The 16,782-nt window shown below is 43.1% G+C and overlaps 2 protein-coding genes and 1 long non-coding RNA gene across 3 annotated transcripts; 2 read left to right on the top strand and 1 right to left on the bottom strand.

The window, feature by feature from the left end:
* Positions 1-818: 818 nt before the first annotated feature.
* rab13 (RAB13, member RAS oncogene family) lies at positions 819-6,277 on the top strand. Its single transcript, XM_018680468.2, has 8 exons — positions 819-1,417; positions 2,177-2,237; positions 2,625-2,685; positions 2,813-2,890; positions 3,749-3,838; positions 4,221-4,286; positions 4,432-4,482; positions 4,576-6,277. The coding sequence occupies exons 1-8, from the start codon at positions 1,294-1,296 to the stop codon at positions 4,645-4,647; spliced, it is 603 nt and encodes a 200-aa protein (XP_018535984.1). The 5' UTR covers positions 819-1,293; the 3' UTR covers positions 4,648-6,277.
* A 124-nt stretch (positions 6,278-6,401) lies between these two features.
* On the top strand, positions 6,402-16,676 carry fam189b (family with sequence similarity 189 member B). Its single transcript, XM_018680465.2, has 14 exons — positions 6,402-9,173; positions 9,268-9,324; positions 10,091-10,198; positions 10,363-10,482; positions 10,609-10,716; positions 10,889-11,049; positions 11,190-11,289; positions 11,395-11,467; positions 11,910-12,207; positions 12,363-12,724; positions 12,814-12,855; positions 14,070-14,230; positions 14,346-14,492; positions 14,640-16,676. Exons 1-14 carry the CDS (start codon positions 8,940-8,942, stop codon positions 14,892-14,894), a joined length of 2,226 nt encoding a protein of 741 aa, XP_018535981.1. The 5' UTR covers positions 6,402-8,939; the 3' UTR covers positions 14,895-16,676.
* On the bottom strand, positions 10,585-12,034 carry LOC108885932 (uncharacterized). Its single transcript, XR_001961321.2, has 3 exons — positions 11,894-12,034; positions 11,355-11,453; positions 10,585-10,713 (listed from the first exon to the last, which is right to left on the bottom strand). It is a non-coding gene; the product is annotated as an uncharacterized LOC108885932 (long non-coding RNA).
* Positions 16,677-16,782: the final 106 nt, after the last annotated feature.

Here is a 16,782-nt window from a genome sequence, read left to right as displayed (position 1 = left end):
GTGGACATTTGTGTGTCTTTACATTCAATCGTATATTTCATACGATAAATTGAAACATATTTGTGTTACATTAATCTGTAGTTGATCCTGTACAAACTGATCTGATGGTCTATAATGTCTGATTTACCTGTCAGAGGGCCAGGGCAAATATTTGTTGATGTTCCCCTGTTGACCCCCACAACACACAGTTTATACACACACACACACACACATGATATCTCTGTGGTGGCCTAAAGTCGCTTTAGTGACAATATAAGGTAGTCTTATCTCCTGTGGTAGACTTAACTGGGTCCTAACTAGTTGTACATTTTTGACACATACACTTAAGAATTTTTTCTTCAGTAGTGCACAAGTAATATTTTGTTTTGTTTTTTGTAGCAGTCTTATCTGGATAGGCACAGCGAGATTTTTACCTTATATACTACTATCATATACTATGTTTTATACTAAGGGGAAAACTCAACCTGCCTTACACTGCATTTCATCTTAAGCTGAAAACAAATAAGAGGAGAAAAGGGGAAGAGGAATAAATAGTAAATCTATACATCACATCATTACCACACAAATGCCGTCTATTACATGTAGTGTTTCTGTTTATTTACTGTGCTTACTTCTGTACTCTGTGCTAATTTTTAAGAATCTGTGAATCTACAGGTCTCTGGGGAGATGTATAGTATTAGTATTCTTCTTGGGCGCATTACTTAAAGCTTTTATGTGATATTGTAGTTGTTCATTTTCTGATCAAATGGCGCCATCTAGTGTTCATGCTGGCTGCCTGCAGGTCTGAGCCAATAACTCCCATGAAGCACTCCCACACTACGTAGTCTTTCAGCGGATCTGGGATCTGGGCCGACAGCAACTTTTTTTTTTTTTTTTTTTTTTAGGAGGCTGAAAAAAACACGTAGCCACCGCGGTATGTTTGTAAATGGAGTGATACTGACTCTGTAGAATGAATCTCGAATAGATCTGGAGATGAAGACCGATTTGCAGTAGGTCGTTCAACTTTGGATGGAGAGTTTTTCTTTATCCACCGCAGTCCAAACAGAGCACAGAAGCACTGAGGGGGATCGGAATTTACCGGTGACAAGTCTGGGAGGAGGAAAAAAAAAGGAAAAGAGGATCCGCTCGTTACATGGAGCAACATTTTTTTTTAATTTAAAAAGTTTGCTTTAAATCACAAGAAAGGAAATCGGGATTTGAAGTTTCAAGTCGATGAAAAGGATCCTCTGTAAAGGGACAACCCCAGATTATCCCCTTTGAGTTCTGCTTTGACTTTGAAGAACAGCACCAACCATGGCGAAAAAGTATGATTTCCTTTTTAAACTGTTACTCATCGGGGACAGCGGAGTGGGGAAAACATGTCTGATCATTCGTTTTGCTGAGGACAATTTCAACTCCACGTACATTTCAACCATCGGTACGTTGATACAGTGTAATGTTTGCCTTATCACCCGCACGACATTTCTGCACCAGCTTATGATTGGCCTCTCTGAAACTTGGGATATGAGCGAGACAAATGTTTGCTGAATGCTGGCATTTCATTCTTCCTCTATTTGATGCCCGACACTGCACAAACTGGTTTCTCGGACTGCTTTCATGTCTCAACTAGTCTGTTGCTCTCTCATTTCTTCTTTCTTCATTCTGTCTCTCATCTTTTTTCCTTTTTTCTCTCTCTTCTTGTTGAATGTGTGTGCTGTCTCTTCCCCCCCTCTGACCCCCTCTCCCCCGATCTCTCTCTCAGATCTCATTCCTCTCACTTGGCTCTCAGAAGGTCCACCCACCCTCATTCCTATCTCTTTTACCATCTCTACGTTCCCAGAAGAATGGCTGGCTCTCAGGCCTGCACAGTTTTTGCACAGGACAGCCCCCCTCCTCTGAAACCCTCGCTGTCTATCTGTCCGTCAGCTTGCCCATCCAGCACACAGTGTGTCCTGCAGGCCTGTACATATCTGTGTCTGTCTGTCTGTCTGTGGAAGGGAGTGCACTGAAAGGTCAAAATCACAGTGTAAATGACCATGAATCAGTCCACACCCTAGTGAGAGTGACCTATATATTCTGCAGTGTGTTTGTGTGTGTGTGTGCCTGTGTGGGTGTGTTTTTGGTTCATATCTGAGGTATTTAACTCATTCTCCACCCCACCCCCAACACTCCTTCCTGTCCCCTTGTTATCTCCCAGGCATCGACTTTAAAGTAAAAACCATTGAAGTGGATGGAAAGAAAGTGAAACTACAAGTCTGGTAAGAGAAGGCAGTTGGTTGCTTTATGGGGGTTGTTGCATATCTTGCTGATGCGTTGAGTTCTGTTCCTCTGTTTTCTGCCTCTGTCTTATTTTCCTGCAAGGAAAGAGGAACCTCCCTCTTGTTCTCCAAATCAGGACTTTATGACAGGGTTTATTGTCCAAGTATCCATCGCACATGGCCGCCACAGAGTGCCATTTCATGTCATGCAAGGGTGTTGTTCTAGCAACACAAATCCAGTGTAAAATGCACATTAAATGCAATGCACTGCATGCTACAGCTGCAGCTTCAACTTTCTTCTGGCGACAGTTGCATTTTTGAAGTCCTCTGGAGATAAGCACGCATCAGCGCACATTTTTTGACTGTGAATGCGTGTGCTTTGTGCAGGGACACAGCGGGGCAGGAGAGGTTTAAGACCATTACGACAGCCTACTACAGAGGAGCCATGGTGAGCACAGGACGCCCACAGAACAAGCAGACTGGATAATCAGGCTGACATCACTGCCCCCTTTGTGTTCGCTCTGTACCTCTGACTGACTCTGCTCTCTCTCCCCTCTCTCGTCTCTGTGTGCCAGGGCATCATCCTGGTGTACGACATCACTGACGAGAAGTCCTTCGAAAACATTCAGAACTGGATGAAGAGCATCAAAGAAGTGAGGCTGTTTCCATTTAGAAATAGTGCACAGTTAGTTGGATCCATATTAGTCATGAGTATGTGCCTTTACTCTCTGCAACAGCAAAGCTATTGCCAACAGAGTCACTGCACAACTGGTGATTTTAAAGGATTGGTTCACCCAAATCACATAGAACATATTTTAGCCCTTGCACCTGAAGACACAGTGAAACAGTGAATTATCCTAATGTCTTAAAAAGCTGTATTTTCATGTTATTCCTGGGCCACAGAAGTTTACCGGATAACCAAAACCTTCTTAAAAATGCTTACAAGGGATCAACAGTGAGCAAGATTGTTTGGATTCTTCTCAGTCAAGAGTTTTGGATCTTAGTCATCTAGCAATAGGATTTCATGGTGTGCAAGAACTTTCTTAAAAGGCAACAGCAAGCATCTTAAAACCTCAACAGATCAAATCAAAGCATGGCCAGACACACAAGGACACAACATGAGAAAAATATAAAGGCTTTCATAAAAACAGCGCAGACTGCAAAGTCAAATGCCTTCACACAATCTCTTAAATTAAAATCAGCATCTTATATGTACTATAAATACAGATCCACAGTCAGCCCACAGTCCATATATGGTAGATACCCTTCTTTTTTTTTTTTTTTTTTTAACATTTTTTCTAATACTTTCACTGACCACAGAGGCCTCTCTCCTGCTAACAGCTGCCTCTCAAGTGCAGATCATTCTGGTTGTACGGTTTAGACCTCATGTTAAGATTTCTGCTCTCCATCCACTTTAATCTCTTTATCTGTGTCTGCTGCTAAGCTAACGCCCTTACCTTAATACAAACTCAACTTGCCCTAATCAATTCATTGCATTCCCTCTTTCTCAGAATGCATCAGCTGGGGTCAGTCGGATGTTGCTAGGTAATAAGTGTGACATTGAAGCAAAGCGGAAAGTTTCCAAGGAGACAGGAGAGAAGGTGAGACAACTCTAACAGAAACTTAATTACAGACTATGAACTGGATTGTTTTGATTTTAGAGAAGTGTAATTTTGAAGCATCTGTAGAGAGAAAGTTCTGTCATTTGGAGAGTAGTGGGTAGATAGAGGAATATAGAAGAATATACAGTTGCTGTAAGTTTAAGCAAAAAAGTTTCATTATGAGAAGGAAACAATAGACAAACAATAGGTGACTTTATTTGGAGTCTCCCTTAACTTTAAGAGGGAGTGATTATTTGAGGAAGGGACTGAGTATGTCACATTTTAAATTGCCAGCTTAGACTTTACTTTAGATAGGAAGCAGGAAGTTATCATTACCCATATCCTGACCTGCAATAACCAGCTCTGTGTCTGTTGGCGACAGCTGGCTAAAGATCACGGCATCAGGTTCTTTGAAACCAGTGCAAAGTCCAGCATTAATGTTGAGGAGGTGAGTCGTAACAAAACCAACAGTGTCTCCACACTTCAGCAAATTTTAACCTATGAGCTGGTATTGTTATGACAGTAAACAAATGCTGCAGACCTTAACTTTCATTTTCACTCAATCTTTCTCACCTTATCTGTGTTTTCTTTAGTCTTTTCTGGCTTTGGCGCGTGACATACTACAGAAATCCAGCAAGAAACCAGTAAGTATTTGTTTGCTTCATTAACATGGAATTACTGTTATACTACATGTGTCTTTAATTTCTATTCTTTGTCTGTTTTTCCCCGCCTGGCAGGGCCCCACAGGTCGAGAGGTGAAAATCACCAGCAGCACAGAGAAAAAATCCTCCAAGTGTGTTCTTCTCTAGATATGACCCCAGATAGCGCACAGAAGAAAACACCATACAAATCAGCGAGCACAGCAGTATTACTGGAGGAATACAGCAAAACATGTTTTCTGTCTCCATCTGGTGGGTGCAAATGTCAAATACATGCAGGTGCCTTAGCAATCAATACTTTCACAAGTATCTGTACTTTAATTCCCCAAAAATTTGGCAGAAAAATTATTTATGGATTACTTCTTTGAGATAGTACCTGTATTTCACATTGAACACATTTTCTGCAACATCTACTGTGGTCGTGTTAATGTCATGAAGAGCTGGTGCAGTGGAGTCTTTGATGACCTTAAACAGAGCCCCGTCAGAAATTCAAAAAACAGGCCCCACTGTGTTTAGTGCAGCTATACATTTCTATTTCCACCCTGTATCACTCTGGCTTATCACTGCATTATGAACCCTACAACGGCACTGTATTATGTCTTGGAAGAACTTAAGCTGAGTTTTAAAAATCTTTTTTGGACTGGGTAGCTCTGTTAAAAAATGTACACCTCAGCTTCAGTCATTTCTGATGTGTGAGCACATGCAGTTGTAGCTTTTAGGAGCTCAGTGGGCCTCTGGTTGTTGTCTTTGACCCAAAATGTCATGTCTGTTCATGCCATGGCATCTCAATGACTCTATTAGATGGAAATTCTAAAATGATTGAACAATAAGTCATACAGTGCCTTTGGTTAGTGATGCACTTTCACTCTTGTCAGTCCACTGTTTCAAATTCAATGATTTCTGTAATACTGCAACAGCACAGACAAGTAGACATCTGGTTCCTGCAGTGCCATATCAGAGACAGGGGACATATTTTGCTTCTCAGCATTTTTAGTGGCACATAGATACAGTATATCACAGAGATGTCACAAAGTGAATATTGAGCTTTTAATGTTGGCAGAAGTTATATTTACATTTCATTTGGTTATTTTGTGCATATCTCTTGAGAATTGATGAGCTGTTGCAATAGTGCACAGCATCATAATGCATTATCCAGAATCTACAGTACCAGATGCCATTAAATATTGAACACCCACAGAGTGCTTAACGTGGAAATTTTCTGGTTACATCCTATGAGAAGCTGAAAACATGCTCTTCGCGGTAATGAATTAAACAAGTTGATATTGGTTGCTTGTTCACGTGGAAACAAACACTGGTGGTAAACAAGCTTTGTTTTAATAGATGAATGGATTGGGAATGTGGAAGATAGGAACTGAGATAAGTGCAATATGAGAGGATGAGTGGAGAGATAAAAGAATGATGGATAAAGCAAGTGAATGGACAGGATGTGAGAGCCAGGGAAGCAGCAGTGCTCCAATGTCCCTCATTTTGAATTGATTTAGTGGGTCTTGCCTTTTATCTGAAGTGCCTGGTAAGTCTCACACTAAACACTACCACACATTAGCTACATCACTCTCCCTGTTCAGGCAATTTTCAGATCATTCAAAATGACTGTGATCACAGGTGCTCCTCTGATCCTGATTTTTTTTTTTCTGCCCAGATATACTGAATCTCCTGTAACAACTTTCTTTCACATTCTGTGCCTTTTTAGTCCTGCCACATGACTTTGTATGTAGTTTACAGACTTTCTGCTTGCTGAATAAAAAGTGCAGTAAACGTGTGTTGCCGTATGGAACTGTATGTTGATACGATAATATAATCACTATGTAGCTGTGTGGGCTATGTCACTTGTTCATAGATTTCTTCATTTTTTATTGTAGGAAGTCAAGAAAATGTTATTTATATAGCTCAAAATCACAAATTTACCTCCAAGGGTTTTACAATCTGTGCAGCATATGACACCTCTATTATTAGACCCTTGTTTTGGATGAGGAACAGTTCCCTAAAAACGTTTGTAAAAAGATATATTTTAAAAAGAAAAAACACAAAGCAATAGGCAGGGGATTCATCTTCCAGCACAGACTGATATGCAATAGACTGTGTACAGAGCAGACAGAAATAACAATAGTAAATTTACAATATGGAGAGTCAAAATGGAATATGGAAAATTAGTAGATAGTGGAGGAAGATAGATTGAAAACATATAATAAGCAATTGCTTCGGTCCACACACCAGCACCGTTACAAGCTGTAATAATGGCTTTAATAATGGTCAATAAATCATTAACCAAGACTTTACAGATCATTTATAAGCTACTGAGAACAACAACAACTTTTGGCTAGTCAGTTTGTGGAAAATCTTCCTTGAGCTTGAGCTTGACATAAATGTTAGTAAGCTCTTCTTAAGAGGTAATGGGTTGCTCAATTTGTAATAAGCCATCAGCAAAGGTTAGTCAATCATCTATAAATGTTAATAAATTATTGATAAGGGTTTCAACTATAATCCATCAGATTTGCAGTTGTTGCATAAATGTTAGATGGATTTTGATCCAGGTGTCATGCAGCCCTTTTCCAGAGGTGGTCAAACAGTCAACTATAGTTTAACTCCTACCTCATGAAATAAATAAGTGACAAATTTGTGATGCTGGAGGGGGATTTTCCTAAAAGTTGTTCTCTTTAAAAGCTTAGACGGGTCTATAAAGCAATAATATATATTAACCAGTGATAGAGCCATGATTTACAGCCTATAAGCGCTTAGTAAATAGTGGTGCACTGTCTGTTGACAGCAGCATTAGACCAGGCACCTATATGACACTCATTCCCACCACTACGACCCCTCGTCGCCTTCTTCGTAACTACTATCCTCCCAGTACAGCGGCCAGTACAGTGAGTGGGTTTTTCTCCCCCTCACTGCTGCAGCAGCAGGAGCTGGAGCCTGTCGCTAGGCAACCGCCCCTCCTTCCCAGCATCAGCACCACGACGGTGTGTGCGCGCGCTCTGCCGCATCTTCAAGTTGCCTGCACGTTCTGCGTGCCTTGTCATCACGTATAGGGCAGGTTTCGGTTTGCAAACACGATACATTCCTCTCCCAGTGTCAGAGCTGCACCGAGGAACAGAGGAGAGACGTGAGGGCAGCAGAGGGAGGGGCGAGTTGAAAGAAGAGTTGCAAATTAAACTCGGAAGGATTTGAACATGTCATTCCGGACATAGGTAGGGCTATGCTGTTATGTTCACGTGACGCCTGGTGGGAGGCAATGGGGTTAAACGACCGGGATACATACACACAAACAAAACACACGGGCTGAACGGGATGCCCGCGTGACTGCAGGGAGGAACGAGGCGGTGGAGGAGGAGGAGGAGGTGGTGGTGGTGGTGGTGGGGGTCTAGGTGCGTGAGGACCACCGCAAAACCCCCGAGGTGGACTTGTCAAAGATCGAAACCTGCGAGGGAAGCTTCATTCCGGTCCAGCTGCTATTTTTGGTGCGGTTTGAAAATCGATGGACGATATTTATTTCCTGTTCACGTCGAGGTAATTAGTCTCGCTTCCCGAACGAACCGATGTGATCTCGGGGGCTTTTTGATCTCCACCACCGTCTTTTTTTTTTCTTTTTGTCTTCTTTCTTTTCGGTGACGGGATGAGGACCTAACATAAAGGTCGCGCCAGGAGTTGGGGGTCTTGGTGGTGGTAGTGGTGGGGAGCGCGCATGTTCGGATTTTTCGCTCCTCCTGAGTGGACGGACACGCGGACCGACCGGCTCGTGTCATCGCTGCTGGGGGGGGGGGTGAAACGACGAGCGATCAGCTGGTTTTCTATGGGATGCTTCAGAATTTGCGGCCTGCTCGGGTCTCCAGTTACCGCAATGCCACTGGCGAGAGGGGGGAGAGGTGGAAGGAAGGCAGAAGACGGAGAGGTGGAAGCAGCGAAAAGCAAACGAGTATAGCAATAATGTACGGCAGCCAAAAAAACTAAATCTAGCTCAGTTTGTGTGGTTGTGTAATAATCAGATAATGAGGAGGAGAATGGTATAGACTGTACTTGTTAGGCTATAATGGCCTGTGAACTACAGGGGGTGAAAGAGATGCTGTATTGACTGAAGCAACATTTGTATCATGGCTGAAGTGTCAAATAAGACGAGTAAGGTGGCTGCAAATGTGTAGTGGCCGCTCATTTCTCAACTTTCTGCTGACAAAGTTCTTGGACTCACTGACTGGACTATAGTGCACACCATGGGGCATTGCGCAGCACCTATGGCACCTGCCAGTGGAGAGCTTGGTGCATAATTGTGACGGAGTGGAGTTCTGAAGCCAGCATTTATGTCTCTCCCTCTTCTACTCTCCCATGCTTCTGCCCACACACAACAACTGAACTTTGTTTTATGAACCCAGAGTGAGCGTGAAACCTCTCCCAGCCTCCTCCTCCTCCTCCTCAGAGACGAGTCTAACATGCCTTCACCGTCAGACTCCAGCAGCGTGGCTTCGGCCTCGGGGTCTCGAGGCTGGTCGGACAGCCGTAGGGGCATGTCGGGCCGGGGGCCCGGTGGTGCCAGGGTGCTCCTGTACCTGGGGCTGTGCCACCTGGGCCTGGGGGCCATGGTCCTGGCCTTCTCCTTCACCAGCATGGCCTTCACCTCCACAGCCCGTGTGAGGCAGTATTGTCCATTTTGGTCTGGCTTCTTTGTAAGTGTAAATCTGAACACAGTATGCAGCATTAAGAATTAAACAAGAAGTCTTAAAGTGTGTGTTTTCTCATGTATGTGGTATCCGTTACCAGGTGGTGGCATCAGGAATAGTTGGGATAATCTCATGGAGGAGACCTCTGACGCTGGTGGTATGTACATTTCCAACAGATAAAAGGAGCATTTGGGTCTCCAAGCTGTAGGTGTGGAACCATGTGCTATGGAGAAAGGCTGGATTATTACCAGGGCAAAGAGTTCCCTGGGGTCCCAGACTTACAGTGGCCATTAAAGTCCAGGTTCAGTGTGTTTCAACCAGGTTGTGGTGACATGTTGAAATATGCACCATTAAAGCACAGTAAGAACTCAAGTTGGTTACTTTATCCAGTTGTCATGGAATTGTAGACGGTCAAATTTCCGATTTTTCTGATAGGGTTACAGAATTTTCATCCATCGTTGCCTAAAAGCTGTGGTGCAGAGTTTACTCTTGGCCTTAGAACAGCAGGTGAAAAGTGAATGAGCCTTAAGGTGGCCTGATGTTGAGGTCCTTTGTAAAGGGACTCTGCGTCAAACCAAGGTTGTAAAATATTTGTATACTTTTACATAAAAACAATACTATTTTATACTGTGCTCACATTGTGCAAATTCATGTCTTAACTGAATAATATTACTACAAACTACATAACCCACAGTTAATTTGGGGTTTGTCCTCTTAGCTGGTTGATCTGGCTATGCCATTAATGGAAAAAAGTATGCTAGATTTCAATCAATCTAAAAAGCAAACAAGGTACTTTGGTGTGTTTATCAGTGAAATCACAAGCTGCCGTCTTTGCGTAGAGGAATAAAACTCTGAAAACACTGTGCGCCATAAGTTTCAACACCCTGCTCAACATCAAATCTCGGCTCTGTGCTCGTCCACAGGTGTCACTGTTCATGCTGCTGTCTGCAGTGTGTGTGATCCTCAGCCTGGCCGGCTCCATGCTCTCCTGTCAGAACGCACAGATGGTCAAGTCTATGCTCACCTGCCAGGTACACAACATTACGCAAGTGTTTTCTGCTGCCTCATGCTGAAAAGCCCTTCTAGCCAGATGCATGGGGGAACATGCCAGGAATAGTTTTTCATTGGCGGAATATGTTTTTAGCGCACAGATCGCTACTTTGCTCTAATCCTCTGTGTATGGGAATGTGTGTAGGTGGACAATGGCCTGTGTGTGTGTTGCGCGCCCACCACTCACAAATGCCCCAGCGTCGAGGATGAGACCCTGGTCCTCTACCAGAATGATAAGTGCCACTCAGTCAGACGTCAGCTGAAGGTGGGTAGGATGTGCATGATGACCAAAACGATCCAAACAACCAAGTTAACCATTAAACATGACATATGAATAAAATGTTAACTTACTGTATAATCATGATTTTTCTGATTGTATATTTCTCTGCAGGACCTTCTGTTCAGTGCTTGTGGTCTCAGCATTCTCTCCACCATCATCTGCACTTTGTCCACTGTGACCTGCAGTATTCACATATTCTCCCTGGACCTTGTGCACCTGGTGAGCACACACAGCACATTTTACATTTGTATATATAACGACAAGTATTTTTTCAATTCAGCTATACTGCTGCCTTAAGAAATTCCATTTTAAGAACAATTTGTACAAATGTCACAACCTACAGCCATCTATCTGTTGTATGATGCTGTGTTTCCTACTCTCCTTTGTCTAGCTGGCACCCCATCGCTCTCGTTCAGTCAACCCAGAGTGCACCACTCCTCAGGATGCCTTCCTGACCAACATCATGGACTTTGAGGAGTTTGTCCCACCCATCCCTCCGCCTCCTTACTATCCTCCTGAGTACACCTGCAGCTCTGAGACAGATGCTCAGAGGTAACAAACACACTTTCAGTGTTTTATTTTACATCAACATCCTGGATAACGAAAGACTTGTGCACAGTATGCACTTGTAGTAAATTAGTGGAGTACAGTCACACTGGACTGACTGTAAGAAAATTATGTTTCTGTATTAGCATCACCTATAACGGCTCAATGGAGAGCCCTGTTCCCCTGTACCCCACTGACTGCCCCCCTCCTTATGAAGCTGTCATGGGACAGAGAGCTGCCAGCCAGGTGAGCATGTGTGTATGTATATCTGTGATCTGTCTGTAGGTGGGTGTTTGTTTTGTGTGATGTACCTTGTGGCCATGCTGATCCTTCTCTGTTGTGACTGTTAAGGCAACGATGTTTGACGCTCACGGCACTGAGCTGTCTGGAGAGAGGGGAACCTCTACTGCCTTCAGTGGAGAAGGTGAGAAAAAAAATCACATCACAGAATGTTACGTTCAAATGTAACGATTAGCTGACTGACAGTAAATCAACAATATAATGTAATAATTGTCAATTTAATATTTCTTTAAGTCTTTATCAAACATGTTAGCCTTGAGCTTTGTGAAATCTGTATTTAGCACCGTTTTCTGACATTTTACAGAGTAATCAATCAATAGATCATTCAGAAAAACAATAAACAATAGCTGCAATCAGAATAGGTGTAAATCACAGCCCTCGTTTAATTAATTCAGTGCAATTTTGGGGACAAAATGCTCACGCTTTAATAAAATATAACAGAAATTTAGAGTGAGTTGCTTACTTACAGGGATTATACAAAGTTAAGTAAAATAAATGAAGGAAACCCTGCATAAACACTGATAATAAAAACACTGACAATAAAGATTACCATTTTCTTTCACTAGTGTCCATGGACAGTGGATCTCTGCTGATGTCGGAGATTGTGGACATCCCTGATGATTCCTCCCCATCTGAGGACTCCTGTCTGATGGAGGTTGGGCTAAGGCACCAGGGGGAGAGGGGCAACAGGAATGCCAGCGAGGGGGGAGACAGTGGAGACGGAGGGGAGTACCTCGGCTTCCGTGGTCCCCTGTGTCAAACACCAGAGAGTCCTCTGGCAGGAGGACCAAGGGCCAGGCGCTTCCTGAGAGGAGAGAGGTCCAACTCCTGCTCTTCACCCAGCACAGCCACTACCACATACAGGTGAGGACATAAACACACAATTTAATAACTGATGGTAAAGAGAAATATTTTTTATCCTAAACTAAAAACTTAAAAGGTTAGAATCCCCAATTAAGCCTGTAATTAGCACAACCACTCATAAGAAATATTCTGACTTCTCCTGTGTTGTCCCCCAGGTCTCCAGTATTGCGACGCCAGGCCATGCTAGCTAGTAGCTGTTCCCAACTAGAAGCAATAGGGGGCTCCACCTCTCAACATCGATCCTCCATCCCAGAGATTCGAGTTCGCCCTTCCACTCCCCTGCGCCAAGGAGCTGCTCCGACCTCCTCTGTTCCTCCCACCTCATCCTCCTCAGCCGCCAGTGAGCCAGGCGGTGGTCAGAGTAACGGGCAGCCCCTCCCACGTCAGCCGCTGTACCTGCGACGAAGAGCGGGGAAAAGTGAGAAGGATGGAGAGAGCCTAAGGGGGGATAGTGAAGGGCTGCTACGCCTCGTGAGGTCACACAGCGAGCCAGGCCTCGGCTCCTCGACCGATACAGGTGATTGAGACACCAACATGAAAACACCTCTCAACATTAGTTTTACAATCTAATTTTCATAACCTCCTCTTTTATTCCCTCCTGTTTAGTTGACTTTGGCTCTGGAAGCAGCAAGGCATCTATAGATACAGGTAAGAGCTTTGATCTAAGGGGCTTAAAGATGTGATGTTCAGGTGTCTCACTGATTCTAAAGACTCAAAGCCTTTGTTGCATGCCGTCACTCTCTGTGCTTTCCTGTCCACATTCACAACAGAACTAAAGAAGGGAAAAGCCTTGAGGAAAACACATCTAAGTTGTGACAGATCTCAGCAGCTAATGACCATCATTTATCAAACACTATTAGACTCAAGTGAAGTTTTAAGCACCAGAGGAGGCATGCAAATCTGTCCCCATGTGGACGTGATTTATGAAACTCTTCTACAACATCTAAATTAACAGTGATTTGATTACAGATTGCTAAATTAGATTCCACGGTGGAAACAATAATGTTCCTCACCAGCTCCTCATTTACATTATTTTCACATGATACGCTCTGATTTATGAATGTTTGTTGTTGCTTGTCCTATCAAAAGAAACAGCTAACACAGCAAAGTCTGCATACAGTACCAGACACGCGGTATGTGATGGACATAGCTAAAGATAAGCCAAGGGTACTGGGCTTCACTGTAGGAGTTACCCTGAATGTCTGCATCTTTAACATTTTAGGTGGCCTACTTTTAGTGGCCTGTATTTTTTGTACAATGCTCTGTATTCTTGCTCTTATTCTTTGTTGCAGAGCATGGTCTCATCTCTTTTATTATGTAATGTCAAAATGCTTCCATACACAGTGCAAATATACAGCACACCCACTTCCATGACAGATGTGGAAATGATAAATACTGTCAGTGAAATTGGCTCAGATCAGATCAAGAGCACATATACATGTAACACCTTTGGGCGATATTCTGATACCTGCATGCACTTGGTATTTGTGTATTGTATTGTATTGTTTCTTGAGGACTTAGTCCATAGCTCTTTTGTCTTAATTCCTAATGTTAATTCTTTGCCTGGATGTTCTGTAAGGGAGAGGTGCCATCTTATTTCATTCTATTTTCTCCTGTTTTTATGTAATTAAGTTTTTTTGGGGGTAATTTATTCATTATTGTGTTTTTACTTCTATTCAAGGCTGGTTGGTTCATTATTTTTGGTCAAGGCTCTCACTGAAGTTCAATTTGAGAATGGGAAAAGGTGCAAACTGATTCCTTGTTTTCTTCAACGACCAGCTCTGAATCAGCATAACAGTATTAAAACCTGATAAATGAGGGACGAAATGGTTCTACTCTTTTCTTTTTTTCTGACTTCGAAGGTCCATCCTCTGGGGCGTGTCTGTTGCCCCGCACCTCTTTGCCTCCTGCTGCAGCTTTGCCCAGGAAAGGCAGCACAGGGGTGCAGGTCCCCGCCAAACCTCCACCCACATCGCCATTGCGTTTACCTAAAGACTGCCACCGTTCCCTCGGTGACCTTAAGGCAAGTCTGAGAAGACAGGGTTAATGGAACTTGACAGTTGCTATAAAGCAGCTGGACTATTGTTTGTTTGTCTTTTCCAGCCTCCCTTACACTGATCTTCTTTCATTTCTTTCAGGTGACTCGAGTTCTGGTGGCTCGTTTTCTACAGCGCTCCAAACGCAACCTAGCTCCCTCTTCTGAGCATGCTGGGAGCACAGGACAGGGGCCTAAGAGGCGGAGTGGAGCTGAGGGTGCTGCCACCAACCACCTAGCCCTAGAACAAGTATGACAATGAGCTCTGATTGAACTAAGTCTATCTATTCACGTTTCGATTTTAGATATTATCTTACTCCTCTACTTGCATACATCTTCATCAGAATCAAGCTGTCTAGCGTTTGTCTAAATCTTTGCTTGATAAAATTGTCCTCAGGTGTTGCGGACCCCTTGGAGCGCTGGTCGAGGACACCCCAACCATCAAACTCATCATCCCCCTCATCACCGTGGACACCACCATTCCCATAGTGACAGTCGACACAACCGGCACTACAGTGGCCGGGCGCCAGAGGGGATCCACCTGCGCAGCTGTGGAGATTTAAGCTCGTCCTCGGCGTCACTACGTCGATTGGTGACGCCTTATCCACCGCATGGGTCATCAGGAGCTCTCTACTCAGAGTCTGCACTGTGAGGTTGGGAGGAGGGTGACGGAGGGACTGGGGAGGAAAATAGAAGGCACACAAGATGGCAGGGATGTAGAGGACAGTCAATGGAAAACACCTAGAAATGAAATTTTGAAAAACTTCCCTTCTTCTCTTCGTCACATCTGTTTCCTGAACTGTGCAAATGGCCTTATTCTGTGGTGCTCTTTATCACTCGGAACATCAACCCAGAGCTCACACTTAATTCGCTGTTCAACATCAGTGAAACAGTCATTCGATGCTTATTTCTGGTCACTGTGGTCTTTCCTCTAACAGAACAAATCCATTATTGGCTGAGACCAACCTACCAGACGCATCTTTTCTGCTGTGTTCTCCATATCCTCCCGCTCAATAGCCATCCAGAAACAACTCTTCCTCAAGACCGGAGACAGAACTCAGCAGTCATGCTACAACAGCCACTTACTCACATGTACATTCAATCTATTACGTAATTATGGGTTGCAATATGCATCTGGCCCTTTTGTACATTGCTATATACCCACAGGATCGCTCAGGTGAAGTGATCATGGAAACTCTTATTTTGTCTTCCATTGATAAAAAATGCATCTCAATAAACATATAGTTAGCTGAGTACAATATAAGATAAACAGATGAGGTTGCACACGAGGACAAAAGCTGTCACATGACAAACCCTTTACTGAGTTGCTGATTTTGATGTTTCCTTTTTGCAATTCAAATTCCCACTTTTTTTCACATGTTCACACCTCCACATTGGCCTTCAAAGAAAGGCAGCCAGCAATTCTAACACTGACAGTACTGCACGCCACAGATACACGTTCAGCCTTTGAAATGTATTCTCTGTGGGTGGCCCCCCTGGACACGGTAGTTTGATTTGCATATGTGCATGTTTTGCTACAGCCTCCCAAATACAGCAGGAACCTTGTGCATTAGATCCTGATCATCTGTGTAACTAAAGTAACACGTCCTAAGAATGTCTTTATCTGCATGTTTTGACAATGCTTATTACTTTTTCTCCTCTTGCACCTAAGACCTATGATAGTAGCCATTTGAAATGTGTTTGTGTTAATAGATAGCTGATGGGAAAGGTCAGAGTCAAAGATGCGCAGTGTTCCTAAAGTTCACTGCCAGATGGCTCCAAACATGCCTCTGCATCCTAATTTGATTTTGATAGGGTTTGAAAATCTTTCAAGTGCACAGGCATGGGCTAAAACAGCCTGATACTGTAAGATAGAGAGGTGTAAATTGCACTGTGACTCTGATGACACTAAGAGTCTCTTGCAATAAATGTACAGACTATTTGTTAAGAGGTCAGGCTTCACACTATGTGTTGGCACAGTTCCCTTTGGACTTGCAAGTGGGGGTGGTTAAGTGAAAAAAAAAAGAAGAAGAAGAAGCCGCCCTGGGCTGCTGACACTCCAGTGACAGTGAACATATGATGGGTCTGTCACCTCTGGATACTGGATTTTGAAGTGTATCATTATATGTGTGTCAGATTGGACTTTTTTTATTGGAAAGTCTTTTTGGTGTGCTCACTAAGCAGTGATATTGACTCCATTATCAGTAAAGACACATTTTGGAGACACTCATATGTATGTAACTAATTTTAAAAATTTACACACATACACACAGATACAGGCACACTCATACACTCCCTTATTAAGGCACTGAGCTGTGTTTCTACCTCCTGTCTTGCATAAAATATTATTTATTTGAAAAAATGTGTATATCTGTATGGCAGGCTTAACAGGATAGAGCCTTGAAAACTGAATAATAAATATATCTAAATATGACACCTATTCCAGATTTTAAATGCAGTGTCAATGACAAAACTTTCAATGCAAGTTATGTATTTCAGCATATGAAATAAATAATAGACAATGTAAAAACACCTATGTT

This window comes from Lates calcarifer, linkage group LG15, assembly GCF_001640805.2.
Source record: "Lates calcarifer isolate ASB-BC8 linkage group LG15, TLL_Latcal_v3, whole genome shotgun sequence".
Classification (NCBI taxonomy): domain Eukaryota; kingdom Metazoa; phylum Chordata; class Actinopteri; family Centropomidae; genus Lates; species Lates calcarifer.
Note: the sequence above shows the minus strand (reverse complement) of the source record. Positions and strands in the feature narration are given on the sequence as shown.

Coding starts and splice junctions, on each gene's coding strand:
- rab13 (XM_018680468.2), top strand. CDS start 1,294: ATGGCGAAAAAGTATGATTTCCTTTTTAAACTGTTACTCATCGGGGAC. Junction 1,418..2,176: donor CACGTACATTTCAACCATCG/GTACGTTGATAC, acceptor GTTATCTCCCAG/GCATCGACTTTAAAGTAAAA. Junction 4,287..4,431: donor CCAGCATTAATGTTGAGGAG/GTGAGTCGTAAC, acceptor TGTTTTCTTTAG/TCTTTTCTGGCTTTGGCGCG.
- fam189b (XM_018680465.2), top strand. CDS start 8,940: ATGCCTTCACCGTCAGACTCCAGCAGCGTGGCTTCGGCCTCGGGGTCT. Junction 12,856..14,069: donor CAAGGCATCTATAGATACAG/GTAAGAGCTTTG, acceptor CTGACTTCGAAG/GTCCATCCTCTGGGGCGTGT. Junction 14,493..14,639: donor ACCACCTAGCCCTAGAACAA/GTATGACAATGA, acceptor AATTGTCCTCAG/GTGTTGCGGACCCCTTGGAG.